Raw genomic sequence first — 21,962 nt, forward strand, 5'->3', positions numbered from 1 at the left:
ACCACACTTCTGAGGAAAGTGTTTTCCAGAGCATTCATTTGACGGCTATAGTTGCAAGTTACTCTGCGTAATACTTATATTTTAATTATAAAACACGTCATCTGTTAAATATGATGCATTGTTATAGTTGAATCTACTGAGGATATAAAGTATGTAAAGTTAGCTCCAACTGGGCCACCTACAGATCTTCACAAGCCGTCATGTAGAAAGCCATACTGGGTGTGAAAATATCCTCTATTTTAACTACAATATAAGAGATGGAGGGCAAAATACTCAGTCCTCTTTCTGTGGAATTAGTGCAAAGCTCAGCAAAAGCTAATAAGAGTCTGAGTTAGTGGAATCAAGTGTAAAATGCCCTCTTTGTGTTACTTTCTCTTTGCCATGGCGAGGAAACATTGGGCCTCATGCAGGAAGCGACATGAGGACAAATTACCTCTTGTTTTTGTTTGTGTCCACGACTTGTCCTTATTCTGATAAGCAGCCATTGATTTCTGGGATCCACCGCTGTTTTCTTATTTTTGCTCCTAGGTAAGAGCAAATGTTGCGAGTGGTGAGAACAAAACATGTTGTGAATCTGGAGTTGACTTCTGTTCTATTTTTTCTCAACAGAAGAGAAAATTCAAGAGAAATTGGAGAGAATGTTGCTGCACGGGCCCAATGGAAATTTACCCTAAAAAGCTTGTAACTTTGTAAAAAACTTGCTTGGTTTGATTAAGCCAGACTCTATGACTTACACTGGAGTCAGGTTTGAAAGGGAAGATTCCTTCATTTCACTGTACGACCTTGATGGACAAGATGAATGATTACAATAGCTATTTCAATGTACATGTGGGAATCTGAGTGATGTGTTAAAACAGACTTGAAGAAGATGTGAACTTAAAAGTACCGTACTGCTAACACGTCAGTCATGATCCAATCGTGTAAAATATGTATGGATAAGTGTGTGTGTGTGTGTTTTTAAGCTGGTTTATTATTATATTCCGTGTTTTCTACAATCCCTCCTGAGTCTGTATGTGACTTGGATTTACTGAGATGATGATCATTCAGATAACTTTATTTTCTGGCTGTAGCTGTAATTGAGCATCTGTTTGGTTTCTCCGATGTGATAATTAGACCACAGAGTTCACCATACTTTATTTCTTGCTCGCTCCCACAACACCTTTTTTTTCTCCATTTTTAACCAATGAATTAGTTTGTGCTATGGTTGTTACACAAGCAAAAGGGACTTGATACTCCATTAATCTACCTGTGGGTCCATGAAGCTAGGCGGCCGTGTGTAATCAGTGGCCACATGACAGTATGGCCTGGCCTATCACAACTGGCTTCAGCACTGAGCACTTTAGTCCTGACTGATTGAAGATGCTGCCGTTCCAGCCTAAAGTCGTCACTGAATGGCATGCTGCAGCTTGTTTGGCTCTTTTCTCAGCCTGAGGTTTTGGAACAATAATGTAGTACCACGCACGTACACACGCACGTACACGCCAGTGTTCATTTTGGCAGTTGGTTTTGATTTGGTTTTAGTCCAGTCATGTCATGTCAAAAGTGTTGATTATTTTTCGTCACACTGTAGTCATTTGTCTTTATTCGTTTAGTTTAGCTTTTGTCAGTAAAATGTTTTGTTGTGCTTTTTGAATTTTTGTCTGTAAAGTTTTTACAAAATCTTGGATAAATTAATGCAAAACTGGTCCACGAGTGATGAGGGGAGGTTTAGATAGTTGAGAGCCGACTTAAATCCTGAACTCAGATAGCAACACGGGAGCAAGCCAACTCAACTCAACTGGATAACTTTACGAGAGCTGCTCCCTCTGAGTCCATCAGTCAACTAATTGGTGATTCTTTTGTGGAGAAACTCAGTTTTACACGTCTGTCGGTTAATTCAACGAATCATCGAATCATCAATGCATTTTCCCTGCAAGAACCCGTAACGTCAGCTGGCCTTACTGGTACGTAACATAACCGAAACGCAAGATGCTGCTTATTAAGTGTGCAACGGGTGACGCAGCTAAATCAAGAAGAGGAGATCTTTTCTGAATGAAGTGTTAGACCACAAACTCTTGACTGTGTTTGTTTCTCTATGTGTGTGTTCAGAAAGCGGACGACCGGGAGAAGAGGCAGGAAGCCCACCGCTTCCATTTCGATGCCATGTGAAGGAGAACTGCATCATGGGAGATCGTCATCTCTCCGCCTACGTCTCACCGTCCTTCCCCCGTCACACACACATTTTCTCTGTCTCGTTTCAAGGGCCAATAAACGGATCCAAAACGTTTATTTTTGATATTTCTCAGTCCTTCAGTCAGATGTGAAATATTAATGTTCCATTTAATGTATTCATTCCGGTGTTAGACGTACAGGAGCTCCAACAAATCCTCATGGAGATAAAGCAGGGATTTCTTTGGACCGGCTGTAGCATGATGATCCGTGGTGTTTGTTCGAGGATCATTTTGAAAATATGACACAGATTTCTGTTGAAACGTCCGACAATTGACTCCAATATTGTAAGCTGTTTGTTTATTCACTGGAAGGGAAGCACCTTTGGCACCGAGTGTTTAAAATGTGTAATGTTACTTGAAATCCGTGTCTGTCTTTTTCCTTTTATTGAGATATAGTTAAGAAATTCTTCAGATTTTATGAGCTGTGAAATTAAACTGTCTTCTGTGATATCAATCTCAGCCTTTGCAACCGCAGCAGCAACTGGTTGCAAAGTGAACACGATACGGACACACGGAGCTTTGTGATTCTGTGGAACATCGCTCTGCTACCAATCTCACCGAAACATGATGAATTGCCTTCTGGTCTGCTGAGTGCAAATTTGTCTTTTTGTCAGTTGATCGTATCAAAAGGAAAAAGAAAAATGAGTTTCTGTGTTGCATCCCGCTAATTTCTAATGCTCCTGCATGGAGGCTCAGCAAATAGTCTCCACAACCGGTCACATTTTGAACTGCTGAATAAGGCACAGTTCACTCCAGACGGGGTTTTCATTTCCGGCGAAGCGCTTTAGTGTGTTCAGATATTTATTTCACTAGAATGAGCTCATGCCTTTCCAAGCGGTTTGCACTTTTAAACGAATCATTAATTGCGGGTTGTAATTTATTTCCTTTTGGCGATTTGTTTTACAAATGAATGTTCAAGCTACTAAATGTGTTTACTTACTGAGGTTGGAAATAAAGGTTTTCCTGCTTAAATTAACTCTGTATGCTTACTTTCGACAGCCCCACTTCAGGACCCGCCCTGCTAAATAATGCATGGTGAGAGTAAACCTTCCCTGCATGGCAGATGAGAGTTTGGAAGGCTTTAAGCTGATCACAAGTGATGCAAAGCACACGGGGGTGGGGGGGAATCAATACATACGGTATTGACTGTCAATAGCTTCCAGTGTGTGTGTTTGCTGAGAGAGAGAGAGAGAGAGCGAGAGAGAGAGAGAGACTTGAAGCAAGGAGCAGGGTACACGCTGTGTTAGGCTGGACAGAGAGAGACAGAACTAAACCGGAAACGAGATGATTGAGCTTCAAAAACAAAAGCATAGAAACAAACAAAGAAAAAAAGCTAGCGTTGAGTTGCACAGAAGAGTTTTGTCTTTAAATTCCACCTTCAGAACTAAAACTTCAAAACCATACAGAGAGTGTTGTTGAACATATATATCGTCTTATTATAATCGGAGCATTTAGGGATCATCTGCTCGTTAAGAATACAATATTTCATATAAATGAACCCAAAAAGAGAGATGAAACAGTGTCCACATATATTGATTACATTACATTTGACAGCCACACCTTTGGTGTAGTGCATAGATGCTGGTTTATATTGCAGCCTGTGTGAGGCCTTGATTCATCACAAAACTTGGCTACAAACAGTGGGCGGATAGCACTTCATGGACAAAATATTTGTTGTACTTTGTTTTATTTTAATAAAAGCCAAATTATCCAGCATTTCCCTTTATTCTTTTGCCTTATGTTTTGATGCTTTTAATGGTTTTATGTGAAGCACTTTGAATTACCTTGTTGTTGAGATGTGCTATACAAATAAACTTAACTTGCCTTTATGCATGATGCAAATGTATTGATTTGCAACCTGTGCATTTTCCAAAGGAACATCAACAAACCCTAGTTAGACAGTACATCTCCGAATAATTAACTTACGACAAGACAAAGTAAATCATAACAGTTTCGTTAAAAACTGTTATGATTTACTTTGTGTGCCATATATGTTTTCATCTTTCTTTGAGTGCCTGCATTATTTCTAGAATTCACTTTTTTGTTGCAACAAGTTTGGCAGTGTGGATTACTTTGAAAGAAAGGACCGGAAACGGGATTTCTTCACTGTGTGCACTTTGACTATATGCTCGTGACAAGCCACTCATTGATATAAGCAGCGCCCACGGCTTAAATGAGCCTCGTTCAGCAGCATTTCTTAGTTCAGACACGGACGGAGAGCAGACAGCGACGGACTCTCCTCCTCTTCCTCCTCCGTACTCTTCCTCCTCCGTACTCTTCCTCCATATCTCTCTCCCTCTCTGTCTCTCCATACACCACCCATCCATATGCGTCTTTTGGATACCTGCCTCTCCTAGAGCGCGTCAGCCCGCCTGGATCAGTCCATCCTCCACATGACATCTCCACGGTAGTCCCGCCTGAAGAAGCTGCATTCGCGGTGACGATGCCCAGCTGAGAGGCTCGCAGCAACGTTCATCCTCCAGCCAAACGCAGCGGGACCCGCCGACCGAAGAGGAGCCTGGTGCTGCTTCCCTCCTTGGCGCGTGGCTCTGCGCAATGGATTTACGGTTGTCGGAGAAAAGTTGGATTTCGTGAAGAGCCCCGTGGACCCCTAAAATGGACATAAAAGGAGTGCGTTTTTATTGAAAGGTGCTTTTGGGTTTGGAATCACACCGTGAGAGGAAATGCACAGAGGTGAGTTGGACACGAGCCGCTCGAGAATCCGCGATGCGCGTCAAGGTCCGGTGCACTGGGCAGAGAGAATCGACAGTTTGTTTTAAGCTTGAATTAAATGTATCTACCGCTTTACCGTTTCCCCTTTTTTTTTGCACGGAGGATGTTTTGTTTGCAGGTGATGTGGATTTCAACACGTCCAGAGCAATTAGGGCATGAAATTATAAAAATGCTCACTATGGCTCAGTTTCAGAACAGATTTAGATTTACTCAACTTTAAATGTATTTCTTTGATAATGAGAACGCTAATTAACAGGTAAATAAATACAAACTGACTAATCTCCCACCGCTCTTTGCTACACCTCTCTTTCTGTCTATTGTATTGGTCTTTATGGTATCAACTTGCCCTCTCGTGCCTGTTTAAGTCTTCTTTTTTATTGCCCACCCCACTGATTGACATGCCAATAAACACTGACTGCCCAATTCAAGTTCCAGCGTCTGTTGGTCGGCTTCCAATTTTCTAAGATTCAGCAAAAGCCAGACCGGTTCGTCTGGTTGGTTTGAACAGTATGAAAATCAACTAAAATAGCCAAACAACAAATGGTTCCTAAACGTCGCATGTTAGTTTTGAACAGGTCATTAAATAAAGAAGAAGAAAAAAGGATCCTTCATTCTCATGGTCCGGTACGCTGGGTCATTTCAGCGTAATGTAAAAAGGGGACCAGGACCAGAGAGGTTTAGCAGTTTGGGCACTGCGAGGTGTGTCTCTGTCCGTACAGCCTACGTGGGTGCGATCAGATTATTTGTGATTCATGATAGAAATGGACAGCGACGGTCAAATACTATCTGAAGTCCACCTGCATTGAGTGCTCCCCATCAGCGGACAGTTTGACCGTGTTCATCTAACGTTATCTCACTGACAAAAACATCGTGTCTGTCACAATACTGGCCTCAGAAATGTGAAGCGCGTTTGCAGCTGTTTACTGCAAATAGGTGCCATCATGTCTCTTCGAATATTTTCTTTAAAATTTAATTATGAATAAAATGCACAGCGGCTCACACCACTTCAAACGGCTCGCAACTGTGGTCCTACAACAATGAATTATTTCTCCTCCCAAATTCTGAGCCAGACGGTGTCGTGTGCGCGCGTATCGCATGCTGTCCGGCTCCAGCCGCTGTCTCGCGCGATCAACACCTGAGGCACGCGCCAGTTGCAGAACACGACTGCAACACCTCTTGAGTTCAGTGAAGCGTTGTCTTTGCCTGGTGTGGACAGTTTACTGCAGTAACTAGCCGTGGGGTGTAAAGTGTGTGTTCGTGGGCCGTTACCTAGCCCACTCTTTAGGCGAACTAGATAGTTTGCCTAACTATTCATATGTGCACCGTTCGGCCTAATGATAGCCTAATTAGCTTAAGTGGCCACAGGTGTAGCCGATCTGTCACAAACCACAATGGCTCATTCTTAATTTGAGCTGTAACAAAGCATGTCGACCGACGAAAAATAAAGTCATGTTTCTATGGACCTGGAATATGAAGCTTTATCTTTAGTATCTTAACGTTGGACCCTATGATATCATCACAGTCCTTTAGTCCTGTGTTACAGAAGGCTGGTTTTTTTTCGAGAGGTGGAAAAACCACATTACAGCCTCAATCTGGCTTGTAAGGAGAAGTGATGTAAAAATGAAATGACGTGACCTAGAATCGTGGGGTTGACCCCATGGCAAATGTCCCCCTCCTGTTAAATGACCAGAGGTCAGCTAAAACTGCTTTCAGTGGGATGCGATGAAGCATTTAAATGTCGGGAATATTTATTTTAAGGAATTCAGCTGCAACCTACAGGATATACAGTGTATCGACATGGGGGGGGGGGGGGGGCAACAGATATTAAGAGGGATGCTTTTTGGAAAGCCTGTTCATTGACGTTCTTTGTCAATAACTTATCATTCATCATCCATTCTTATAAACGTTCACAAGCTGTTATCTTGGTGTGACAATGTCTGCAACTCTATTTCGCTTGTGATTTATTCATATTACAAAATATGTTACAAATGCCTGCATTAATTATGCAACTTTTGCCAAATAAGGTGATTAAATATTGATATGCTTGATACACATTTTCTTCGACTGCAGCTCGAGGCAGCTCTTACTCAGTGTATAACTCTTACAGGTAAAATAAGCGTTGCTTGTTAAAGCATTTGAAAGGATGACAAGATTCCTAGCTTCGTTGAGGGCCGCAGCAGTGTACAGTGTCTTCGCTGTCTACATGATTTAATGACTGGCTTATAATGTAAAAACAAAACAAACAAATAAAAAAGCTTCAGTGAGACCCTACAGCGTCTATTGGTTCTTGAGTTTGTTTGGGTGGTCTGCTCTCTAAATGTGCCTGTGGTCGTTCATCCTCCCACCGAGGATACTTCATTGCGAGACAATGGAGAAGCAAGTAATGAGGAACCCGGGGCCTGGGGGGCCGCACATGCGTGTGCATTTCAAAACGAGTCCATTCGAACATGCCTGCTCATTGGTGCGGTTGTGTTCACTGCTTATGTTATGTTAACCATGCATTCTTCTTCATTAGACCCCCCTCCATCCCTCCTTCCTGTGTGCCATTATGCAACGTGCCAGGCTCGCGATCTAATTCGATGTGAGCGGGTCCCTTCATCGGTGCCGTAAGCCTTGGAGCCTGTAATCCTGTTTTTTCTGCTAATGCGTCATGTTTCTGGTGCCTAGAGGCCGCAGATTAGCAGGTTGGAGTCTTGTGGTTTGGATGAGAGTTGATGGTTTAAAACTATCTTTAATGAGCTACTTCTTGCTGCTCCCGCTATTACTGCTATTACTGCTATTACGGAGAGCCAATTCCCTCTGCACACTTTCTGTTCTATTACTTATTTGACTACCTCCAATAATCCTGCTGTATCTATAGTGGTAGTACTGCTTGTGCATGTGCTCATTCTGACAGCAATGACTAACCTACCACTAGTGCAAGTGTCTCTGCAGTTCCCCAGCAACTACATATTATGTTAAAGCAACCATAATATGAGACTATATTAATTATCCTCGAAATATTTTGACAGTGATATAATGATATCATGAATTGATATGATGAATTATGTTTTCCCTCACAGCTCTCCTCATTTCCTCAGCAATACATTTTTGAAATGTACCAATTCAACCAGGGATTCAGTTGAAAATATAAAATGTATATTGAACTTGTTATTCGTCACGGCCAGGTGAAATCAATATTGCAGCCGATCACACGCATACATTTTCTGTGGCTGTTGAATGGATTCTCATGTTCTCGTTTCTGAACATGAGGATATAAATGCAGTATTATATCACCTGTGACTAATGTGTTATATCTCTGTTTTGCAGTGTGGATACTCTTCTTTCTAATAGAAGAGGGTTTCGCTCTGGCACAGAGAACTAAAGGTAAGCCACAGCTCAAATATTCCTCTGTTTCACGAATGTTGTCTCTCCCGAATAAGGGGCATTATCTCCACTTGAATCATAGGACTTAATTCTGTCCTGCCATTCCTCCCTCTTTATTCCCTGCTTGCCTTTTCCCTTTTTTTTTCTGGCGCCCGCCGACCCTCTCTCCACTCTCCCTGCCTTCCAATCGTTCCCTCATTGATCCCCTGACTCAATAACCCTTTCTGCTTCAAGACTCCCCAAGCGAACATGGCGGCCAGAGCCCCAACCAGAACGACTGTGGCACGTGGGTCCGCAACATCAATGGCGGGGTGTTCACGTCGCCAAACTACCCCAACACCTACCCGCCCAACAAGGAGTGTGTTTATATTCTGGAAGGTAAAGCAGGCTCCTTTTTCATTTGAGCACTTCATCTTCTGCTCGATGGCTGTTGTCGTCATAACAGCTGACACAGTTTCCCGCCTTTCAGCATATTGCCTTCTTCAGTGAATGTCATTAGTCTGACTGACATTGTTTCATATAACCTCGCCCCTATCGGATTTTCTGTTCCTTCGCTGGCGGGCAATCAGCTTGACATTTTTCAAATGAGCCATCCTGAGTTTGTTTCACCCCCACAGATATAACCCTTTGAAAATGATGGCGAGTGGCGCATTGTGGGTAGCCCCTGACTTTTGGCCGAATCAGTGTAGTGCTGCGTTCATCTCTATTGGCAGGCTGTGCCAGCAGACTCCGCTATTGAATGAAACATAAAACAGACGAACATCTGCTACAAAGCTGAGCTTCGGTGGCAAATAGCTGAATTGCCGGCTCCCTTGTCAACGCTTTAGTGTTTACCAGAAATACCACATCCATCAGTGATCTGGTGGCATGCCGCGCGGGAGACATAATGAAGTAGCATCATTAGCAGCTATAGGAGATAAGGTCTGGCATATTGGTTGATTGGTTTTCACACTAAATTGATGTACGGTCCGTGAAGTTAAAGTCCACCTTTTGGTGAGATGTGTGTGGTACTGGCTTGCAGTGGTGGAGGAGAGATTTCACACATGGCTCAAGGGCTCCCCCTGTGGACAGATCAAGCCCAGACCTGTTGTTGATGAATAAAACCTGACTCCATCCCAGGCTACTGGTGTGTGCAGGAGCACATCGCAGTGGGTCTGCAGGGCGACAGACGGAACCTATCATTTGCCATTACTTGGTCTGAATGACTATATTCATAGTCATGTTCATATTCAGCCTTTTATTCTGCCTCTCAGAGACAGAGAGATGCTCACGTTTGGCACTCATAATTAGTGGTTTGTAAGACTCATTGATTATGTCATGTCCCCCGGTTCATCAGCTCAATAGATCGTGTGTGTGTGTGTGTGTGTGTGTGTGTGTGTGTGTGTGTGTGTGTGTGTGTGTGTGTGTGTGTGTGTGTGTGTGTGTGTGTGTGTGTGTGTGTGTGTGTGTGTGTGTGTGTGTGTGTGTGTGTGTGTGTGTGTGTGTGTGTGTGTGTGTGTGTGTGTGTGTGTACTATACAGAGAATGAGACTCAGCGCACCAGGGAATGAACACACTGATAGCAGGAAGTGCAGACGTACAAGCTGCCCGCTCAAGCAGAAAGGTAGAACACTCTGGCTCAAATTCAAAGACAAGAACAGAGACAAAATCCAGTCGCACACTGTAACATACACATGTACTGCCCTCTTTTCCCCCCTCTAGCGGGGCATGCTTGGCTTCTCCATGCCAGAGATGATTCAGAGCCCCGTCCTCAGCATCTTTATATCGTAGTATTCATCCCCCAAGGCAGGCATGAATTGCCCTTGATAAACACTTCCTCTGTGTGTGGGGGTCATGGTATTGAAGAGCTCTGGACATGCACTACGTAGACATTCTGTGGATTTGCATGACAGGTGAACTTGTGAACTGCAGTTCCTGCTGTGGTTGCAATGTTTTGGATTCCCTCACTCAGAGATAGCAGTGCTGACATATCAGACTGTGTATGTTTGTGTATGCTTGTGTGCATAGTGAATGCTGCTGCTGATGCGTGCATATGTGAATATGTACCTTTGTGTTTATGTTAAATGTAAAGAAAATGACAGTGTTAATCTTGTTCTGCTCTCTCATGCGTTATGCATGCAAAGTTGATAGATGCAGAGATGTGCTTATAATGCTGTCAACTACAATTGGAAAGCACAAAACCAAAGTATAAATACAGTCAGGGTGATTCAATTATAGGTCAAACATCGATGTTAATCAGATTTTTTGATGCGCTGTTTAGGGAGAGCATCGAGACAGAATCTTGCTAGGAAGTTAAGGCGGAGCAGCTACTTCATTTGGTTTATCCAACACGCTGAACATGTGAAGTACATGTAAGTGGGGCGAGCGTCCCCTGTGCTCACAATGGTCAGTGAGGCAGCCAGTGAGAGGACAAACAACTCTCCTTCCTTTATATTAATACCTTTTTAAATCAGTGCTGTTCTTTAGCGCTGCATGCTTCCTCTCGTGCTCCAGGTGCCAAAAATGTTGCTCCATAATGAATGGCTGATTAAAGCTGTGGGGAACATTTACATACAGTAAAAGTCAGCTGTGTCTAAATGACAAAAGGCCATCATTTTAACAGATGGATAAGATCAGCAATGTCATGAATTCCATGTTTGAAAAGGGGCTTTGCTTACCTATTGTACCCTTTGCCTAAGTCTTCTAAAAAAGTTTTCTCTCCACACAGTCGGCTGAGGGGTTAAAAGGTTAGACGTAATAGCCCGAGTGCTCAGCTTCAAAATCCAGATGAACTCATATTTGACTCTACTTTATGCATTCAAATACCATCCAGATTTTTCTTTGTCCTGCAAAAGCAACATTTAATTTTATTCCTGTGGTGGATTTAGCCCCTTTGTTTCCTTTCTCTCCCCACTCCCTTGTTTGCCAAAGCTCTTCCTAGACAAAGGATTCAGCTAGCTTTTGATAAGAATTACTACATCGAGCCATCATTCGAGTGCCGCTTCGATCACATCGAAATCCGCGATGGGCCATTTGGGTTCTCGCTGCTCATCGATCGCCTCTGTGGGGGAAAGAACCCGGGCCTGGTTACATCGACGGGACGTTTCATGTGGATCAAGTTCACCAGCGACGAGGAGCTGGAAGGCCTGGGCTTCCGCATTAAGTACACCTTCATTGCAGGTAGGGACACCCAAATTGTATATTGGCAGCTAATGTACTGTAATTCCACAGTGCAATCTCAGATTCTTCAAGCTGATTTCTGTCTGCATCAAAGGTTTTGGGTCATATATGTAAAGAACGGAATCTGGTTCATTTGTTTTTACAAAGTCCCCCAAAATATAGGTAAGAATCCACCCATCTCCAACAATATCATAGCCTTCTTTCCTTTCCTTCTCTTGCCCTACAGCAGACATCAGAACCTCCTGAATCTAAACCCAATATGCCTAGAAATCAGTGTCTGCCATCAGGCGACAGATATTAGCTTCAAAGAGACCCCTCTCTGCTTCATCTGGCTCGGCTTAATGGGATCTTATCTTGTGTGAGAGTAATGTGCCTCCCGAATCTTATAATTTCAGACCCTGATTTCCATCTGCACGTGGGCGGACTGCTGAATCCCATCCCAGGTAAGCTCTTCAGTCGTTCGCCGATTTGTGTTCGATCCTATTTGAAGAGCTCTTTTCGCTCAGAAGCTTACCGGAGGCGATCTCTGCCTCCGACGTCAATGCTGAACGTGCAAATGTACCTTGACAAGCACACAATTGTACAACAAGTGAGAGGACGTACATACATGGACACATTAAAACACATGAAGGAACACACACACTCACGTTTCATCCTGATCTTTCTGCCTTTGTTCCTCTGTCCTCTTATTGTCCTAATCCGCTGTGCTCCCTTCATTTCCACCTTAAATCCTTTCCTTCTTTCAATAAAATCCTTCGTCTGTCCCTGTCTGTCATGCTCCTCTTCTCATCCTTCCCCTTGATCTTCTGCTCTTTCTTCTCCCTCTCTCTGTTTCCCCACTCTTCTTTTTTCTGTCTTACTTCTCTCATGTGCTTCCGTGTGACCCCTTTCTCACCTTCCCCGTCCTTTACATCTCTCTTTCTCTTATTTCCTCCGTCCTTGTACAGACTGTCAGTTTGAAACCGGTGGATGGGATGGGATTATTCGCTCCAGTCAGGTGGAGGATGAAGAGAAAGTGAAGCCTGGTGATGCTCTGGACTGTATCTGGACCATCAGGGCTCCTCCTCAGTCCAAGGTCAGTACAAAGGACCGTATTAGTCATCAGGAATACCGGCATGTGTTGCTTCTATCCTCTCCTTCAACCCATGTTTGGTACTCTGAGAATTCTCCATTTTGAAATAGAGACCAACCCACGGCCTGGTCTATGACTCTTTGGCTGACTTAAATTCAAAGTACAAAATAGCTCACAAACGCACTCCTTAACATACTCAAAGTAGTTATGATGTAAATTACTAAAACACACTGAGAACTCCCGATATATTAAAGTATTTAATTGTATTCATCTCATCTTTGAGGGATATTTGTTTTACATCTGAATCATCTAACACTCAGTTATCTCAGTTATTTTCTACCATTTCACTACCCTGGTAGACCCTGACATGTGTTGTTGCACATCCCTCTGAGTGCATTCTAAAGCTGAATGCTTATTTCGGTCACATTGCTGATGTTTTGTAATTATTGTAATCAGTATGAATGGTGAAAACCTGCATGGAGTTGCTTTTTGTTCAAAGCTATGGGCCACAAGTGATACAAAATATCATCTAGCTGGTGACACATGCAGTCTATCCCAGATATAAATAGTCACCCGAAATAAGAAATCTGATGAGAAATCATTGAGAAATGAACCATGAAGTCTGATATAAATAGAGTTGAATTGGGGAGATGCTCTGAAGAACAGCTCGTTCAGCAGTTTGTAGAGTTGCACCAGCACTTCACCATGACACTGTTCTCCATGTTCCCATTATCATTCCTTTTCAGTTTGTCAGTGCGTGTTTCAATGGAGAATTCCTATTCTTATTATCACATACTCTATGAATGCATACAGCATACAGCTGTGTTCTCCAGTCACTGAGAACAAAGCCTCCCAGTGGCCATGTCACTGTTGTGATTGTAATTTAACACATAATGGGAATGAACAGTGCAAATACACAAAGAGGCAGCATGGGAAAAAGCAATGCAGGCAGATTGTGTTGAGAAAATGTAGCCCTGGAGATTCATAAGTACATTTTCAAGCCAAGAGTGAAAGCCCAGTGATGTGTTCTCATAAATCCTGATATTTATGAGTGGGTATCTGAAACCCCATTGAAATTACAACCATAAACTGCCTAGCTTTGATTCACTGCTGCTCTGCTTCTGCCTCATGACTAAATGAGTCATCAGCACGCTCCTATACTACTCACTTGCCACAACAATACCGTATATGACACACATGCACACACAAATTCATGCACATCGAATGAAAACAGCAGATGTACAGTCACAAATTACACAATATACTGTCACGGAGTACTGTAAGCAATTACCTTTACACATTTTACACCCATATGTAGTGTTATACGCATGTAAATGTTCACGCATGACTCACACACATGCTCTGTCGTTGGCCTGATAAACAAAGACAGTTAGACATGCCTCAGTAGGAAAAGCACAGGTGTAAATCATAACTTTAACGATGGCTAAATTACATTTGGCTGCGTCGGTTTCGGGGTCTTGTCATTTATTGTGCATGCAGTCTCACTGTCACACTCAGGTCTTACTGGGACACAATAGAACAGTCATCTTTAATGTCATTAGCAACAGCTGTGCTTCTCCTGCTCTGACAAAAAAATGTCCGCTGTGAGAAAGGTCTATTCAAACACAGGACACGTGCACAAACACAAGTTGTATCTCAATTTTCACAAAAGACATTTTGACAGTAACAAAAGCACAGTTAACAACAACACTTTAAAAAAAAAAATCAGCCAGTTCCTATTGAACATGCTCGCTACCTGAAGTGGCTTATCGTTAACATTATTAGTTACACCTGTGAGGAAGGGCCTTTTTCCTGGATTTGGAGGACACACTGGTGTACTTTTGTCAGTTCTTTGATATTTCCATCAAATCTTAAGTCAGTAGAATATCGCATGAGAGTAGTACTTTATAAGCACGTCTTTTCAGTCTGAGGCCAGACTCTCTCGTGTTCGGAGGAGGTGCAGGTTCAGCTCACTAGCCTCCAGTCCCAGGAGCATTCTCTGACTGGAGACACATCTCAGAGAAGAGAGGAGGGTGTGGGAGACAGAGCAGCACCGTCACAATTATTTTCAAAGACAGACTTTTCTAAGTAGCAAGTTATTGGTGTATGAATGGTGTGTGTGCCTGCCTCACAACTTGGATTAGATTTGTTTGATTTGATTCCATTGTCCATTAATGCATCTTCGAAGCTGTTTATCCTGTTTCTATCCCAGCATGCTCTGGTGAAGAGGTGGGCAGGTCTCCAGTCTACCACAGGGTTCTGCTTTGATCTTTTCCATTATCTTCCTGATCTGTGTTTTTAAATTTAGTAAGTCAATTTGCTTTACTGATTTAATGTAATATTTTCCACGTATTTGCGTTCATAAAGAGTGCAGCTGCTGGCTATGGTTCGACCGCTAACAAGCAAGGATTGCTGTGGAGTTCATTCATTTGCATCTCCCGTCTATCTGCAGATCTACCTGCGCTTCATGGAGTACCAGATGGAACACTCCAATGAGTGCAAGAAGAACTTCGTGGCCGTGTACGATGGCAGCAGCGCCATCGAGAACCTCAAGGCCAAGTTCTGCAGCACCGTGGCCAATGATGTGATGCTGGATAACGGCGTGGGAGTAGTGCGAATGTGGGCTGATGAGAAGAGCCGCCTCAGCAGATTCCGCATGCTCTTCACCTCATTTGTTGACCGTGAGTAACACTCTTCTTGACCACATACCTCAGCCTTGACCCTGTTTTCCCATCTTGTTCCACCATATCTGTTGAATTGTGTCATTCTTACGCCTTGTATCATTTTCATTCATTATATGTTACCGTTTTGATGCTATGCTATTGCTTAGCACTTCAGTATCTTCTCTTTGTGGCTCTCTGTAGCTCTTTCTTAATTTAATACAACCACAACAACAGGAAGATCGACATAGCCTGAGTGCCTCTTTGGTGTTAAACGTATTGATTTTGAACTCTTTGTTTATCTGTTTGGCCTGTATCTCGTTCAACATATGACATTGTGACGAAGCAAGATGATAGGTCTTGTGATAGAGGTAGATCCGATTCCATGTCCTTGTTGCGGTTTTGGTCTGAATTGTGTGCAATTCAAAAGAATAGAGCTCACTAATCTCACTAAAAAAAGCTCTGTTCCAGTTTACTTTGCCCCTTGTGACTGTGTAACTCTCTGTAATGGACCAAAAGCACCATATGCCACCACTTTACTGCAACAGCCACGACTTTATCCACCCACACACAGAAAACAGACCCAAGAACAGTTGATTCACGAGGTCCTGCATTCCGTCTGCGTCAGTAGTCACGAACGGACACGGTGTGTCAAGTGTCCTTTCAGCATGGGAAGCTAATTACACTGGGCCATGTTTGGAGCATAGATATGAGAAAACTAATTATTTACTCCAGCATTTTTTAATTACTGAAAGCATCAAATCATTTTTGATACGCATGTCGCAGCATGATACTGTCCCTATTATAGGCCATTTACCACAGGAATGTATCTGTTTTGGTGAAAAGAAAAGCTGAGTCGGGTTAATGGCTCTACTGGAAGTAATTATGCATTAAGCGCCATCATTTCTGAAGGACAAGAAACTTTCTAACAGATGCTGTTCAAGGTTTCACATAAAGTAGCAGGAATTGCAGGAAACAGTTTTTCTGTTGGCGCACCGTAATATTTTCATGAAATGCCTGAATAGTCTCAGATATTAATTGTCACATTCTCCTGCACACTTTCCAAACCCTGGGCGAATGCTAATGTTGTTTTCAGCAAACCCATAACCATTGCAGTCAGAATTTAATGGCCTTCTATATTCAGCAGGGGTTGGTTTTTTTACTCCGAGTCCTTAAGACCATTTGGATCCTCGTTAATTCTGATCACACAGTTCATCTCCGGGAAGTCTGAAGTCTCTTGAGTACCTCCCAAACTTTATTTGGTCAGAGTCAGCGACTGGCTGAGAGTCGACTTGGAGGTCAGAGGGAACCATTCATCTTTGTCACTCAGAGAACAAGATGAGTTTTGCATTCTGCACTCCATCGTCGCTTAATGTGCAGTAATCTTCCAACAGAGCCCCCTCTGACATGTAAAGCAGATGTATTACCGTAAGACTTTCCTGAATACTCACTCGCTGTGTGCGTGCGTGCGTGCGTGTGTGTGTGTGTGTGTGTGTAGGGGTGAGTGGGTGAAGCGTTGTTGACACCCTGTGAGATGCTACATTTTGAAGGCGGGACACTTATAATGGATTTGGAAGTGATCCCATGTCAGGGGAGTGACCCCATCTACAGGCTCACTGGGAGATAGATGGGGTGGACGCTCCGTCACAACACACGCACTATATTACACACTACGCACTATATTTTCATGTTATTTCGATCCACTTTCACACCCACCATTTACTGCATGTCTGCCGCTCCTGGAAGAGAGATCCCTCTTGTCTGAGATTTCTTTTGTTTTTTTTCCCTGTTAAGGGTTTTTGGGGTGGAGTTTGTGAAATTTGTGATTGAGGATTTTGAGCTATATCAGTAAAATTGGCTGGACTTGACTCAATTGAAGAGATGGAAAAAATGGAGAGAAAAATACTCATTAGTCATATGTCTCAAATTGGAATTTTGTTGTTGTCAACACCTGGCAAAGGCAAAATAGCAAAACAATTTGATCATAAAATGCTGTTTTAGTTCCACATAGTGGAAATGTGATTCTACAGAATGCATCAAAAAGACACTCCGGAGATGGTTTGACAAAGATGTTGTCTTTTTGACCGAACAAAGCATTAGACTTAAGATAGACATCACACCAGTCCAGTTCATCTCCAGGACTAATAAAGCTTTGCGTTCAAGGTAAATAAAGATAGTCTTCAAACTAATAAACATGGCCGGTGGCTCAGTTGATAGTTTCAATACACTTTCACCTGTTAAATGGGAGATCCGTGTTTGATTCTTCTTTTTCCCTCAAGATACCAAAGCAGCAAAACAACCACAACACAGTGTTAATGATCAATAGTAAACGTTGTGCCGGCCTGCTACACATCCTCGGGTCTAATGGGGGGAAAACTACAGAACACAAGAAATATTATGTCACAGCTTTTCAACCGACTTCCGCATCTCCAGCCCCAGACTGTCTATCGCAAAACCCAGACATCTGCTCTGAGCCGTGCAGCTCTTCCTCCTGACTGGCAGTGCATCGATCTCTGGAGCCCAGCAGCCAGCATCAATTACCAGTCATCTCTGTCTCTGCCATCGCAGACGGTCACTTTAATGTGGGAAGTCTCACGGCACTGTAGCCTGACCACTTACACCACATGAAGCCATTTCTACCACCACCTGCCGTTCTTTTCAGCTTCTCCTCTTTTCCATGTTTCTCCTCTGCCTACTCCCAGTTTTGCCACTCCCCTCCCCCCCCCTTTCCTGTTTCTCAAACTCCTTTGCCGTTAAGGCTGCAGTGCGGTGACGCTGCCATCTCCTCCCCTCATTGCCCCCTGATGTTGTGTCTGCAGGAAATGATGATGCATGGACTCTTTGTTAGACCTCTCTAGTCTTTTATTACACGCTTCAACAGATTTCTACAGCCAATTTATCAATCTTTTATTGTTGTTTGTTGTTTTATTATCAAAATAGCTTCCCGTCCTTTTCACAGTTAAACAACTGTTTTCCTGTTGTTTTCTGAATTATATTATCTCTCTGTATTATCTTTTGCCTGCAGCGCCCTGTTCAGGCAATTCATTCTTCTGCCACAGCAACATGTGCATAAACAACTCCCTGGTGTGCAATGGAGTTCAGAACTGTGTGTACCCGTGGGATGAGAACCACTGCAAAGGTGATCAACCTCTTTTTGTCAGCTTTTACTAATTGAGGTTATTATGGTTAATTGGGATTTATTCTTGCAGGTTTTCAGGGTTGCTGTTCCATTTTTTTTTTTTAACATATATTTGTATTTCTTTTTCTTATTCTTTCCTCTCCTCTCCCCTTCCCACTCCAGAGAAGCAATCTCAGGGGCTTTTTCATCAGATCACTAAGACCCACGGCACCGTCATTGGTGTCTCATCAGGCATAGTTCTGGTTCTTCTCATCATCTCCATCCTGGTCCAGATGAAGCAGCCAAGGAAAAAGGTAGCTCATCCTTTTGTGGTTGACTTTTTGTCGAGCAGGAAAGAAGACACATAACTGAACGCGATGGTGGGATTCTAGACGACGTGGGGCCACGATAGTTGCTCTGGAGACGGGGAAGAAAGACAAAATCCACCCGTAGATTTTACACCATTACACGCCACATCAAATATAACTGCAGTATATCGTAGAGTTAAAGGTGATTTCATTTTTTGGTTTAACCACTGTTAACCCGCCTCATCTCTTCTTAGTCAAGTTTGTGAAAAACACATTTATTGCTCATCTATTGAGACTTCTCTGTAAGAACAATTGGTGTTCCTTTGTAGTGGACTTCTCCATGTATGACTGCTGAATATTGGGCAAAATGGTGACTCTAGAAAGGACCTCTGGCTTTTTTGACACCGAGCAGCTCATGTTTTAAATGTGTGTAAATAATGCGCAAACAAGTATTGTGCATTTCAAACAAAGGACTTTCAACAAGGAGGCCGGTGTTTGTGTCTCAAAGTATTCTGAGATATTTCTAAGTTACTTTAGTGACATGCTTTTCATATTAATTTTGTATTTTAGGTTTTACTAAGTTTGCGTCGGTATTTTAAGCCCAGCCATGATATTTTCTCTTAACCAAGTGGTTTTGTTGCCTAAACCGAAGCAGGTGTTTTTGTTTGAATTCACACCGTTACCCACAGGTTTACTGTGAACGTGTTGTGTGAACTAGTGGCCTTCTAACCACTACAATTGAACTGTCTGAATGGATCTTCTTCTTTTCAAGGTCGTAGCTCGCCGGCCCGGTGTCTTCAACAAGGCGGGCTTCCAGGAGGTCTTCGACCCTCCCCACTACGAGCTCTTCTCTCTACGTGACAAGGAGATATCGTCAGATTTAGCTGACCTGTCTGAGGAGCTGGACAGCTTCCAAAAGCTGCGGCGCTCCTCCACCATGTCCCGCTGTGTCCACGAGCACCACTGCGGCTCGCAGGCCTCGGTGGCTACGGGCTGCGGCAGTATGAAGCACAGCCGCACCACCCTGAGCTCCATGGAGCTGTCCTACCACGACTTCTCCAAGCCGCCGCCCATGAAGACTTTCAACTCCACCGCCAGCTACAAGAAGAGCTGCTACGGCTACAAGCAGCACGCACAGACTCACGACTGCGACCAGCAGGTCATCGAGGACCGCGTCACAGAGGAAATCCCGTGTGAAATCTACGGCCGTGGAGGAGGAGGAGGAGGAGGGGTGGGAGGAGGAGCCATGGGTGGCGCAATGGGAGGAGGAGGAGGAGCGTCAGGGATTGCAGGAGGAGGGATCGGAGGAGCGGTGGGGATAACGGGGGGACTGGGTATGGTGGGAGGAGTGGGCATGGCGGGGCCTAGTGGCATCACTGGAGGTATCGGCGGGGGGATGGCAGGAGCCTGCGGAACCCTCAGTGTCCGTGGAAACAGCGCTCGTAACAGTACCACCATGGTTGACCCACAGCAGCGCTCCATGTCCATGGACTTCTAGATGGTGACCGGAGAAAGGGAACCCAGAGAGAGCTCATATTTCATGTCAGGAGAGAAGAGTAGACAGGAGAGTCACAATAATCTTAAATTGATCACTCCTCTTCTGCCTTTGCTTTCAAAGCAGTATTAAAAGTATTGCACTCAAAGTCTGGTCTGATAGTTTGGGAAATTGGCAGATACGAACCAAGAATCAAAAAGGGGATAAAACTGGACTGTTGGTTCTATTCTTCAGGATACTGAGCGAAGGGAGGGTGGAGACATCTAGTCTCTCCTCCAGTCTGACACTCTTTTAATCTCTCCTTTTCATAAAACACATAAGAAGAGGGTTCTCGCATGCAGACCCAGACTTCTCTCTCTTTGGGAGCCTAGAAGACAAGGTAACTGCTCAGAAACAAGGAGAGAATAAGATGGAGAAATGCCCTGGACTGACTTTCTACATTTATTCACCTGACATGCACAGATATATGATATAAAGTGCGTCTTCTAATAATTTGACTCTTTATTTTTGTCAGTGTACTGTACTGTTAAAACCAGTATATATCCAGCCTCATGATGATGCTTGGCTTTTAACTCTTTAATCTTTTTGCTCAGATGATTTTATGAAGATGACTTGTCCATGAAATATGGTGTTGATGAGGGTGGAGTTGCTGTTGTTGATGATCAGAAATATGATGTTAAAGATGTGATATTACTATAATAATTCTGTGGTTTTCATGATTACCTCACACATACACAGAGGGTACGCTCTGTTCAGTCTCTCCTCAGGAAGAGCACATGAAGAGACTCGGTCTTATTTTGGTAAGAAGTAGAGAAAAAAAGTCTATTTCTGCTCGTTGAGCTTCATAGCATATGGACATTCAGGCTGTGAGTGATCGTTTATGGAACAGGAAATGTTTGGTTGTGAGACTCTGACTGAATCAAAATAGAAACCCTCCCAAACCCCACCCTTACCAGGAGAACATGTACCTTCTCATTGTCCCCATGAACTGAGTGTGTAAAAACAAGCACAACCTGTTACCCTGATGAGACGGAGATGTAGCCTATACGGGACTCATTTATGATTTTAACCCACTGGTTGTATAATTTCATTCTGTTGAATTAAATGAGAGCTTACTCACCTCCCTGTGTGAGCTTTTCTGTTCACTTTAACCAAGAAAGATGGAAATGGCACCACCACTAGGCTGGAGATGTGGCAGCAAGGTAAGACACACACTGACACGCAGATAGAAAAGAAGTAGCCTATTTGCATCAAAGATGCTTTAAGCATTGTACACCTCAAGATGTAGTTTAGGGTTAGATGTTCCCAATGTAAGCATGATTCATTCCAGCTGTTGCAATATGATCAGTTCTGCCTCAAATATCAATAAACAAAATGCGTAGAGATGGTGCTGATCGTCTTGACTGCACGATGAAAACGGGTTTATATTGTTATTTTTCGGTCACTCACTTATACTCTCATATTCCACTCACCCTTTCCTTTGCTGGCATGATGCATTTTGTCCTGTCTAATGATCAAAGCACCCTTTCAAAATATGTGACCTTCAGAAACTGGATCCGGCTCTGATGATTTGGTCCAATATATTATAATATATTATGCTGGGATGATAGTCACCTGCAGACAAACTGCTCTCCAATCAACAGTCTGGACATGAAACTCTGCTTTTCTATACAATATTAAGATGAACAGCATTTGAATGAGTCAGATAGATAATAGCTTAACTTTAAATACTTTCCCATTAGTCAGTTATACATAAGATTTGTCAAACGATATAACTCAAAACTTGTCCAGTCAGAACATCAGCTTAAAAATGTTTGAAAAAAAATCTTTATTTGATTGATG

The 21,962-nt window shown here is 43.2% G+C and overlaps 2 protein-coding genes across 2 annotated transcripts in view; both read left to right on the forward strand.

The window, feature by feature from the left end:
- Positions 1–3,859, forward strand: part of LOC306790360 (T-cell immunomodulatory protein-like) — a gene marked incomplete at its 5' end in the record, with an annotated part of 72,827 nt that extends 68,968 nt beyond the window's left edge. The window contains one exon of the mRNA XM_079286559.1: positions 2,089–3,859. Within this exon, the coding sequence (XP_079142685.1) occupies positions 2,089–2,148 (60 nt within the window). The 3' untranslated portion in view covers positions 2,149–3,859. The remainder of the gene's footprint in view (positions 1–2,088) is intronic.
- Positions 3,860–4,694: 835 nt separating this feature from the next.
- On the forward strand, positions 4,695–20,123 carry neto2a (neuropilin (NRP) and tolloid (TLL)-like 2a; the record flags this gene model as incomplete). Its single annotated transcript, XM_079293967.1, has 10 exons — positions 4,695–4,904; positions 8,253–8,309; positions 8,544–8,687; positions 11,219–11,467; positions 11,863–11,910; positions 12,415–12,542; positions 14,992–15,220; positions 18,225–18,338; positions 18,501–18,631; positions 19,398–20,123. Exons 1-10 carry the CDS (start codon positions 4,895–4,897, stop codon positions 20,121–20,123), a joined length of 1,836 nt encoding a protein of 611 aa, XP_079150093.1. The 5' UTR covers positions 4,695–4,894.
- Between the last annotated feature and the right edge of the window lie 1,839 nt (positions 20,124–21,962).

This window comes from Melanostigma gelatinosum, assembly GCF_949748355.1.
Source record: "Melanostigma gelatinosum genome assembly, chromosome: 2".
NCBI classification, from domain to species: domain Eukaryota; kingdom Metazoa; phylum Chordata; class Actinopteri; order Perciformes; family Zoarcidae; genus Melanostigma; species Melanostigma gelatinosum.